The sequence below is a fragment of the Typopeltis vanoorti genome, chromosome 11, assembly GCF_054136105.1.
Source record: "Typopeltis vanoorti isolate ZY-2024b chromosome 11, IOZ_Tvanoo_1.0, whole genome shotgun sequence".
NCBI classification, from domain to species: Eukaryota; Metazoa; Arthropoda; class Arachnida; order Uropygi; family Thelyphonidae; genus Typopeltis; species Typopeltis vanoorti.
This window is the reverse complement of record NC_143559.1, coordinates 135,103,727-135,114,710: the sequence shown is the minus strand read 5'-3', so window position 1 is coordinate 135,114,710 and position 10,984 is coordinate 135,103,727. Positions and strand designations below refer to the sequence as shown.

At 34.1% G+C, this 10,984-nt stretch overlaps 1 protein-coding gene across 1 annotated transcript; it reads left to right on the top strand.

Moving 5' to 3' along the window:
- The first annotated feature begins 9,127 nt into the window (after positions 1–9,127).
- LOC150102080 (uncharacterized) lies at positions 9,128–9,883 on the top strand. Its single transcript, XM_090399966.1, has one exon. It carries the CDS (start codon positions 9,128–9,130, stop codon positions 9,881–9,883), a length of 756 nt encoding a protein of 251 aa, XP_090256092.1.
- Positions 9,884–10,984: the final 1,101 nt, after the last annotated feature.

The following is a 10,984-nucleotide window of genomic DNA, read 5'->3' as shown; positions in this document are numbered from 1 at the left end:
ACTAATTGTTCTTCAGGAGGTACTCCAGCCATAAACGGTTTCTTTGATTACTCGAGAAAATAAAGCAATGTTCCTTCAAGCTATATCATTAAGGTATTTTATGTTTAACATCAAGAGGATCAAACTTTTTTGAATCAATCCATTTTTAATGTTCTACTTGGTATGTAACTATCCATCCCATCTATCCCAATGGCTTTAACAGGTCTTTAAGGCCAACAACCTTCCAAGCATGCTTGGATTTCGTAACCGAAATACGAGGATAGAATGGCCTCAAGGAATTCTTGGCTGTATCCCTGTGTGTTCACGGGGCCGGTTTGCCTGCTTGCGGGATGAAAAACACCAGATAAAAACTGGCGGAAAAAACCATACCGCCTCCGCCCAAGACCGGCTAACTTGGCTATGGCTGAGGAAGATCCTCTAGCTCCTCACGTCTCCGACGGGAATCGAACATTCCTAAGGACACTCCTTCCGCAGGCATATGGTGGCGAAGCGCAAAGCCACTTGGCTAACCGCGCGGATTGGTATGTAATTATGGTCATCTATAATACCTAAGTCGAAATATAAGAGCTTCAACAAATAGTATTACTTAATATCTTATGTTTTTGTGTGATCTACTGCTTTGAGAATGAATATCTGTAAATATCATTTAAGAATTCAATCTCTTAATTTAATCAACAAGTTCGAAGAAGTGAATTTAATTCCTACTTGGATTTCAGTTTGAATCTATGATCTATAAATTTACAACATGGAATCTTACAAATTGCAGATTAAAAAGAATGCTATTTCAAAAATAGAGAATAAAAAAATATATAAATTATGAAAAATTCTGACAATTTAAAATACAGTTGCAATATAAGAATATTTTAAAATATATAAGCTACAAAATATCGTCATTGCATTATGACGTCATTTTATATCCTAGAAAGAAAAAGATCATACTTTTCGATAAATATTACGTCATCATTTAGCTAAAACGTTTATCGGATTGGAAAACACAATAATTATTCTAAAATATCGGTTCTAGTAATTCAGAGATCTTCAACAAATTTAAGGAGATTAAATTAAATAGCTCAGAGTGGTTAACTTTCATTATGGAAGCTGTAGAGACAGAAAATGAATGCGGATGAGTGGGGAAAGGGTTATTTTCAACAAAAGATGGTCAAACTTGGGCAACCCTAGGTTGGATGCCCACTGGCATATGCACATACATCCAGTCGGACTGGATGTATGTGCAGATGTCACTCTTGAGTCGAAAGGAGCCAAATAGTGTGTAATTTGTTAAGTTGAAATGAATAGTGATGGGGGGGGGATAAGATTTGCCTTCTTGCCAGAAAGAGTAGGTCGGGTTTGGTAGACTGAAGATAGTAGTGGTGACTATTTAGGTGGGAGTTTAGGCCTCAGATGTTGGTTGAAGTGGATGTGCAAGGTTCTGTGAGGTATATACTTGACCAGAAGTGTTTCGCACGTTTCTTATACAGTGATACCGGTCTTCATGGTGGCTAGTAATGAGTATCTTGATTTTTGCACTATTTTAGCTTGTTTGTGGTCTATTATCCAATTTTTTCCACATTTTGGCTGTTTTCTTCCAGTTGGGTTCGAGGTTGACGAGTTTTCCCCCTCAGGGCAAATGTTGGTTCTTGTCGAGAACTTAAGTGAGATTGAGGCAAGTGTCCTTGAACTTGTTGCTGATCCCTGTTATTAATGTAGACGGAGTGTCACAAGTCACTTTTACGAGCTGTGAAAAGTTTGTTCCGTCGTTTCTTTTATTTTTGGGTCCGAAACGATGGTAGCTGACGATATTTTTAGAATCGGAGTTGCATTCTTCTGCTAATTTGATGATGTCTTCTGTTTGTGATTTTCCATTTTGCGTACGTAAGTTGAAAATAAGGGATTGGATGTTTTTTTTTTAATCGCCATCGATTCGTGTACCGGTGATGCGATTAGGTCGTGGACTTCATTCGAGGACAAATGTGAACTTGCATTGCGCACTGTCGTCAATTAGTTCAAGCTTAGTTTCCAGCGCTCCGATTATAAGGAAAAAATTTAGTTCATGGCACAAATGTGCTGCTCGAAATATTCCAGTCGTTCGCCGAAGTTCATTAGCTGTTTTACTGAAAGGAGGCACAGCGAACAAAAAAAGAGATTATTGAGGTCGATAATATCTTGTGCGTTTCATCTTTTTTTTTAAAGAAGACATCTCGAGCGCTGGAAGCTGGTTATGTTGTCTGATAGTTTAGTACACATGTGAATATTTTGATAGTAAATGTTTCAGTAAACTTGAACCCAAATCATTCTGCAAATCGTGTCCTTTCTGTGGCATTACCATTAGGCTGATTGATCACTAAGCTTTCTGTGGCATTACCATTAGGTGTTAGATCCAGTCTGCAATCCAGTTCGGTGAATTTACGGAATGATTTTTAAGTGTTGTATCCTTGAAAATGAATGTTCTGTCTTTCATGATGAGTAACCTCAGAAGACGTCATTCATATTTCAAGCAGCTTGAAAAGAAGAAATAAAAAAATTATATTTTTCCAAGTAAAATACAGCTGCGATATATTTAAAAGACACTTTAAAGTGTCTTTTTTTATCTTCACAAGTGGTGTCACCCAATCGATTTGGAATACAATCATTCTATGTATTAATTACGATTCCCAGACAATTTAACTCAAATCAGACAAAACAAGGTGTGAAAGTGAGAGAGATATGGTTCACAGGCGCTTATATAGCTCACTCACATCGACGAAATCGGTGGTTTAAAGTATCCCGAAAAATTCGGCATTCATATGTAATGAGTCCTCACTGTCCTTGCTGATACATTTATAGCAGCATCTTTCAATCCTTTGCAATGTATTGGGAAGAAATTCGGAGAGCAATTGCAATTTTACGCTGCTTAAGAACGCTGGATATTTTCTGCTTAACTGGGCAAAAACGGTAAGAAGGTTCAAGGAATTTTGACAGGATTGTTGTTTACTGCATTACCAATTTCTTCTAAAATAAAAAAAAAGTGACATTTGAAACAAGTCTCGTAGACGAGGCAAATAATGTGGATGAAGAAGGAAGAAGGGTAGCCACAGTTTGAAGAAGCCACTTGTCTAACATTATTGCTTTAATCGTGTCATATGTAAATTCCCATCTGAAAATTGAAGTATCCCATGGTTAGCAACAATAATTACCATTAATTATTAAAAATAGTGTGCAGTAAATTTACTATATGTAAATTGCAGCCATCTTTGTGTTTCTTCATTGGTTAATTAGCTTTTTTTTTTTTACAAATAAGCTTCTTCATGTTTTCTACGGGTATTGGAAATATTAAAACAAAATCAACAGATTTGAAGACAGAACCCATCAAAGTTAAAGAGACGAAGCTAACAGGAAAGGGAAATAATGCCATACAAAACCTCGGATTCGATGTGACTCGAAGAACCCTTATAAGGGTTTATCAACTGAAGTTGCGTTAACCTGTATGTAACGAACGAAATAATCGTAAAAAACACAGACAACTCACAAACTGCAAGTTTGTAAAACAGTGGCTAAGCAGCTGCACAGAAGGGGGAAATGTTTACATTAATATAAATACAATATAGTTAATAAACGACGTATAATGTAAACTTGCTCTAAACTAATTCCTTATTGTTTGGTAAACCTGCAGATTTGATAATATAATCCAAATATTACGGACAAACCACTGCTACTTTCTCTTCTGTTGGAATACGGACTTTACCTTGAATATAATTTTATTTTATTTATTATTTTTTAATGGGGAAGATGGAGTGTGGATTGTTTGTGCCAGGAAAGTTTACTATCGAAGGTAATCAACAACTGATTGAAAGAATGAAGTAATTTTTCTAAGTAGATCGATAAATTACACCTTCACGAAGGTTTTAAGTCGTTAAAAGGCAGTCCAAGAAGGAATAAATCACATGGAAAGTTCCAAATATCCCAAGAGGTAAATCGTAATGTATGGTTAGTTTGATAGATAGAAAATGTAAGAAAGCGAAGCAGTGTGGAAAACTAGTATTGTTATTAGCGTGTGGAGTGTCGGACCACCAATATTGGCATTTGGATCCGAGATGAGATATTAGTCATGAGTTGCCACTCCCTATCCAGGAGCCATTGCAGGCTGCGTTCATTCCACGAAGTATTTAATGTATGTAGGTGTGTGTGTGTGTGTGTATGTGCGTGTGTGTGTGTGTGCGTGTGTGCGTGCGTGTGTGCGTGCGTGTGTGCATGCGTGTGTGTGTGTGTGTTCGCCGGGGCGGTTTTCCCGTGTGAATGAAAAACCGGAGTTTCTAGTAAAAAAAAAAAAAATTCTCCACTTCTCTATGAAGAGCTGGCTAACTCACCTTTAGTTGAAATTCGATAAGGTTACTCACCTCGTAGACGGGATTCGAACCAAGATCCTTCTGATCAAAGGGCGTTGTTTGTACCGGCTGAGCTACGGAGGTTCCAAAAAGTAAACAAATGTAATGGAAAGAATTTTGGGGTAAAAAAACGAAGGATAAATGTTACCGACCTGCTAAATTTTCTGGTAGTTATTCAAGAAGCTGAAAAAACAGGTGTAAATTGAATCAGAAATAATTACTAATAAGATAAAATATACAAGCTACAATTTTAGCTTATTCTCAAATTTTATTTGATAACTCAGGAAGGACATTTCAGTTTACGAATGCTCCATAGAATAAACCACCACGATATTTTGAAGAGTTTTTTTTTTGTGTGTGTTTTTTTTATTCAAAAAATTATGAAATTTTAATCTCATTCCATAAACATGCATTTTGAAAAGCAAACTCTTCAAAGCACGAGGAGTCTGTTTAAAAACTGAATTAAAAATTTCACCAACGTAGGATCAACTTCTATTGTTCAGCGAAGAATCGAAAAATATATAAAAAGAATGCTAAATAGCACATTAATTTATCACAATGAAAGCACTTTTCTCTGTACTTTTTTCATCTTTCTAATTCATGAAAGGTATGAGTGGAGGAGTTCGGGGGAGATATTCGTCCACCAGTAGACAGACATACCTGAAGAGGAAGGTTGATGATTGTCATAAAATTACATATCTCAATGGGCAGAGTTAATACAACGGAATATACGAATACACATATTGCTTTTACTCCGCAAACTACTTGTTTGCCTTCATCAACCGAGGTGTGAATACATTGACAACCTCGAATATGTCACACTGCATTACGACGATGTGCCACTGAGAGCTGAATAAACACGTCAATACGAATACTACCGTCGACAGGGCAGCATAGAGGCAGCTTGCCTCACGACTCTGCTTAATGAAGGCGCTCCTTCAACCCCACGTGAATTAGTTGCGGTTAATTTGAAAAAAAAATAAAATAAAACTTGATATCATAAAGAAGATGACTTCACAAACATACCGAATACATGTAAAGCTATCATCTCGGGAACTCCTGCACAACACAAAACATTTCATGAACCAAACATTAGTAATGTATACCTGGAGACTTTGGATTACTTTGCAGTTATAAATCATTCTTTTGAAAGCTTTTTTTTTATATCATTCTTAAATGACCTCACTTTCACTCAGAGGAAATGTTTTTTTTTTTTTTTTTTTTTTTTACAAGACTCTGTTTGGAAAGACGTCATCCTTTAAATATTTTGAGTGGATCACATTGAAATTTTATACATGTGATTAGTGAAGGTCTTTCAAGAGATTTGTTTCCCATTTTCATTGAAAAGCAGGCAGCCATTCTTTTTACGGCCCTTAATTGTAACTCCCGTTTTCAGTGATAAACAAATCTTGACTCCTGCTTATTGGAAACCCGTCAGAATTGCGATTAGACATTCAAATGGTGCATTGTTCATCTCGCCTATCGCAATGCAATAGATTCTTTTGAAAGAATAAAGATCTTCGCCTGTTTAATCAACTTCTCTAATTATTTCAGATTTTTTGTGGAGAACAACCAGGTGGTCAATGAAGGTTTTTCTTGTTTGTCTTGTTAAAATAATGTCCTATTGAAATTTCCTTCTTTTTTCTGAGGGAAAAATAAAAGGAATTCGAAAATTGCGAAACAATCGAGTAATTGATGATTTTGTTGTTTGCAGCAAGAGTAGCTCAGATTAGAAATATCATGTGCTCACTGTCGGTGCTACATTATTTTGCACTGTAGTCAAAGTTCACAAGTGCGCTCCTTATTTCACAAGTTGGATATTTTTTTAAATGAAATTTTAAATCCCGAAAATCCCCACACATTGTTTGGAAAATCCCCACATGAATTGAAATGTTTCTAATTGACATTAAACAAACTAAAATTATCTTTCAGTTAAATTAATAGGGTTTATTTTATTTTATTTTTTAATTAATTTGAATTTCCCTATTATAATTCATTTACAAAAAAAAAAAGTTATAAAATACCGAATTTTAATATTTTAAAATGTTAATGTTTTAAAATATTTATCTTAACTGAATTTTAAATAACGGTAAGTTCAAATCATTTAGGCAAGGAACAAAAAAGAACCAAGAGTTGAACAGTAAAATAGTGCGATGTATAATGGATAACGAAAAAGAATCGATACCTAAATCATATATCACTATTTAATTTTGATATTTTAGTAAAGTATGAATAAAGCATAGCTTGAGGTTTATGCGCCCTTTCAGGCCAACTAGGCGGTTGCCTAGTTTGCCTAAATGTTAACGACGGCCCTGCATGTGCTGAATGGAATCAAACTCTGCAACATTCACTGAATATCAAAACTTAAGCTATCTGAAATACAGCATTTTTTTTTTTGGCAGTTTTCGCTGGCGAATGAACTTCCTTATTTTCAATTTATTCTTACTTCTCTCTGTATAATATTAAACAAATAATTACTAATTACTAAACTAAGTGCGTAACGTAAGGTACATACAATTATAACGATGAGACAAGCTAAAAAATTTAATGTGTAATAATTTTCCTGGTAGGTTTGGCTTATTTATTTTTGAATTGTGAACGACAATAGGACAAATTCACTTTTAATTATTATTATTGAATTTCTGACTTACGATTAAATTTTATTCCTTTTCTTTTTTTCATCTTTTTATTAATTCAACGAAACTGATTTCTACTGTAATATGAAATTCGGCCTAATTCATGTAACTCGAAATTAGTAAGGTTTTATCTCTTCGATTCAAAAAGCATTTTAAAATTCAATGAAAATTGCCTTTTTTAAAACGTTTGTATTGAACAGGAGTTACCGACTGATTTCTTTTTATTTATAAGTTCGTATTGTACACAATGGAAGCATTTTTTCCAACTTCTCAATCTCTATCTGCATTGTCTGACACGAACATCGTTTTTTCTTTTCGGATGCTGAAAATAACGCAAAGCAAAACTAATTGTTCTAATTGTTTCAGGAGGTGCTCGTGCCATAATCGGTTTTTTTGATTACTCGAGAAAATAAGGAAATTTTCCTTCAAGTTAAATAATCACGGTATTTTATGTTTAACATCATGCGGATCTCACTTTTTTGAATCAATCCATTTTTGTCTTTCTACCTGGTATGTATCTGTCGTCGTCTATAATAGTGAGGTCAAAATATAAGTCCTATAACAAATATTATTAGTTAATATATTATGTTTTTCGTGTGATCTAACACGTTGCGAATGAATATCTGTAAATATCATTTAAGGGTGCAGTCTCTTAATTTAATGAAGAAGATCGAAGAACAAGCGGATTTTATTACTACTTGGATTTCAGTTTGAATCTATAATCAATAAATTTACAACATGAAATCTTACAAATTACACATAAAACAGAAGGCTATTTTAAAAATTGAAAATAAAAAAATATATAAATCATGAAACGTACTGACAATCTAAAATACAGTTACAATGTAAAAGTATTTTAAAACACTCTTAAAAGCTAAACAATGTCGTCATAGCGTTATGACGTCATTTTATATTCTCGAAAGCAAAATACCAAATTTTTCAATAAATGTTCTGTCATAATTTAGCTGAAACCTTTACCGGATTGGTGTAAACATAATTATTCTAAACTATCGGTTCGAGAGTATGAACTCATATATATATATATATATATATATATATATATATATATATATATATATATATATATATATATATATATATATATATATATATATATATATATATATATATATATATATATATATAAGCAATTTGGCTTTTGTTTCACTTTTTTTCTGAGATTCTTACTTCACTATCAAGTTATTGAGTTAGAGTTGGCAAATTGCAGAATTTATAGGAAAGAATAAGAAAGGTAAGAATTTATTTATTTTTCATAAATCGTTATATATTTTATCTTACAGATTAATTTTAATTAACAATATAATGTATTAAACAAGCATAACAAATGTTTTTGATAATTCTAACTCTATTTTTAATAAATTACTTTAATTCATATTTCGAAGACAAAACATTTATATAATTCGCGTAATAATCACTTTATTGGTCGTCTATTTCATTAACTATAACATACAACTAAACTCGTTTGTCTTTCTTTTTTGTTTAGATTGTTTCATTTGGATTTAAAGGATGGCCGATCAGCTACTCAACGCAAGTCTTCCAAACTCCATATCCGAATTAGAAGAGAAACTGCCTTTAACTGGTAATGCCGATACGATCGAGCCGACGTTTACAGACAATGGACCAAGAAGATTTCTACTTCATTTCAATGTGGGATGTGTTGCTGAAAAATTACTGATGAAAAGTGACGAAGCGCAGCCTGGAAAATGCAAAGGCCAGCAAGGAAAAGAAGAAGCAAATGAATATAACGAAGCACAGCCTGCATTACCCAAAATAATCGACGAAATCTGTACTTTGCTAGAAACGAACTTGACATCTTATTACATTTTCCAACAGCATCGTCATCAAGATTCATCTGCTGCCATTCGTGAAGAGCTGAAAGGGTTTGCAAGGAATTTAAGTTCGCAAAACTCACCAGAAGCATCGGAAGGAAACGAAAAGAATGCACGCTTGCAAGTAAAAGAAGGCGAAAATTAAATTCACCAACATAATTTGGGATTTCAGCTCTTTGCAGAAGAAAATTCAAATCTGCTTTCCTCTTCTCGTGTTGATCCTCCTAGCCATAAAACCTACGAAGGCTCTCAAACATCAGCAGTCTCCACCAAATCGGTAATGCATTCCTCACTACTTCCCAAAAAGATGCTTGAAATGTTCACAGATAAAGGCGTTAATGGAAAAACAGAGAAACTACGCAGAGGGAGTCAAACGCATCTTCTGCAGGTCAAAGAGGCAGCTTGTTGTAGGCAAATCATAAAAGAATTTGATGGTGAAACGGATTTTCGTAAAATCTTTGTAGGCAACGTGCCTAGCAGTGCAACCGAGGAAAACCTTAAAGAGCACTTCGTCTCCTGCGGTCGCATTCTTCGAGTGAATATTCTAAAGGGCAGGAAAACGGGAGATTCAAAGCGAAGTGCGTTTATAAAATTCACCAGTCCAGAACACGTTTCAAAAGCACTGGAACTGAACGGATCGCCCTTCATGGGATCGAAACTGTTCATTGAGAGAATGAAATCCGACGTCAATCGGTATCCTGAAGAAAATCTGACAAATGATGTTATTGGAAAGAAGCAGCAAGAAAGTGACACCCGTCGAGAAGTTGATTACATGAAGGATTCCCTCAAGGTGTTCGTATACAACGTTCCCACCGGTGCCACAGAGGAAGGGCTTAAGGAGCATTTCGTTTCGTGCGGAGATGTTATTGGCGTTAAAATCTTTCGCAACAGGAAAACGGGAGAGTCGGAAAAATTTGCAATTGTACAATTTTCAGTTCTGGAACATGTTGGTCAAGCGCTGAAACTTAGCGGGTTACGGTTCATGGGGTCAAAACTATTAATTAAATCCCCAGTGAGAGCTCGAATGACGTCCTAGTTACTTGTAAGATGCCGGCAAATGATGTGTAAGAGAGTGAACAACTTTATATTTTAATGTCTTAAATAAATGAATTTTTGTTATTTTCATTCTCGACTTGCGTCATTCCTTTTAACCTTAATTTAACTTTAATAATAATTTCGGTAATTATTTATTAAATTGACACATTTAATAAACCACTCATGTATCAAAACTAAAATGTTGTTTGGGTATAATATATTGAAAACCATTTCAAGCAGAATGGCTTTTCTAAGTATGATGAAAAAATTAATTTTAAGAAGAGAATTCATCAAGCACATTCCTTATATCTACACGTATTTATCGTGCGTTAGACAGATTGCAAGAGAAATTTCTTTCTTCTTCATTTATTTTAAGGTGCAATTCTTACCTGCATTATCAATAAAAGGCAAAGGATTTTTATCCACGTAATCCAAATAATAAAAAACATCTCAGTTATGATAAATATGTAAAAACATTATTTGATATATTAATAATAATCAGAACACGAAAGAACATCCTTCGTTCTTTATTTTGATGAATATAGATATTTAAAATTAACATTTCAAGAATTTGCATAAAAATAATAGTTTGATAAGGAAATAATACAATTTTATATTATCATGGGTGACATCCATCATTACTGATTTTATTGAAATTTAAATTAAGATCTCTTCGTTAAAAATTCGGATAAAAGAATTCTTTATAGGGATCAGCATAAGTTTCTTAAAGAGAGGTCTTGTTTTGCTAACGTTTTATAATACGGTGACTGCCGCTTCGGAGAGGGGTGATTCATATAGAGTGATACTTCTGGATTTTACAAAGGAATTTGAAAGACTACCACATAATAAACTAGTATATAAGTTAAGGCAAATGGAACTGGAAAATCAGTTGGTTGATTGAATAACAGACTAGCTTTCTAATCGATATCAAACGGTTGTGTATTGAGGTGTCACTTCTCTCACGAGGAGAGTTGCCAGTAGAGCCCAAAGGGTTCTGTTCTAGGGCCGATGCTGTTCAATTTGTTTATTAATGATATTGCAAATTGTCTGCGAGCACATGTTCAGCTGTTTGCTGATGGTGCTAATCTGGGAAACGTTCTTA

Excerpts from the sequence above, each read along its gene's own strand:
- LOC150102080 (XM_090399966.1), top strand. The coding sequence starts at position 9,128 with ATGCATTCCTCACTACTTCCCAAAAAGATGCTTGAAATGTTCACAGAT.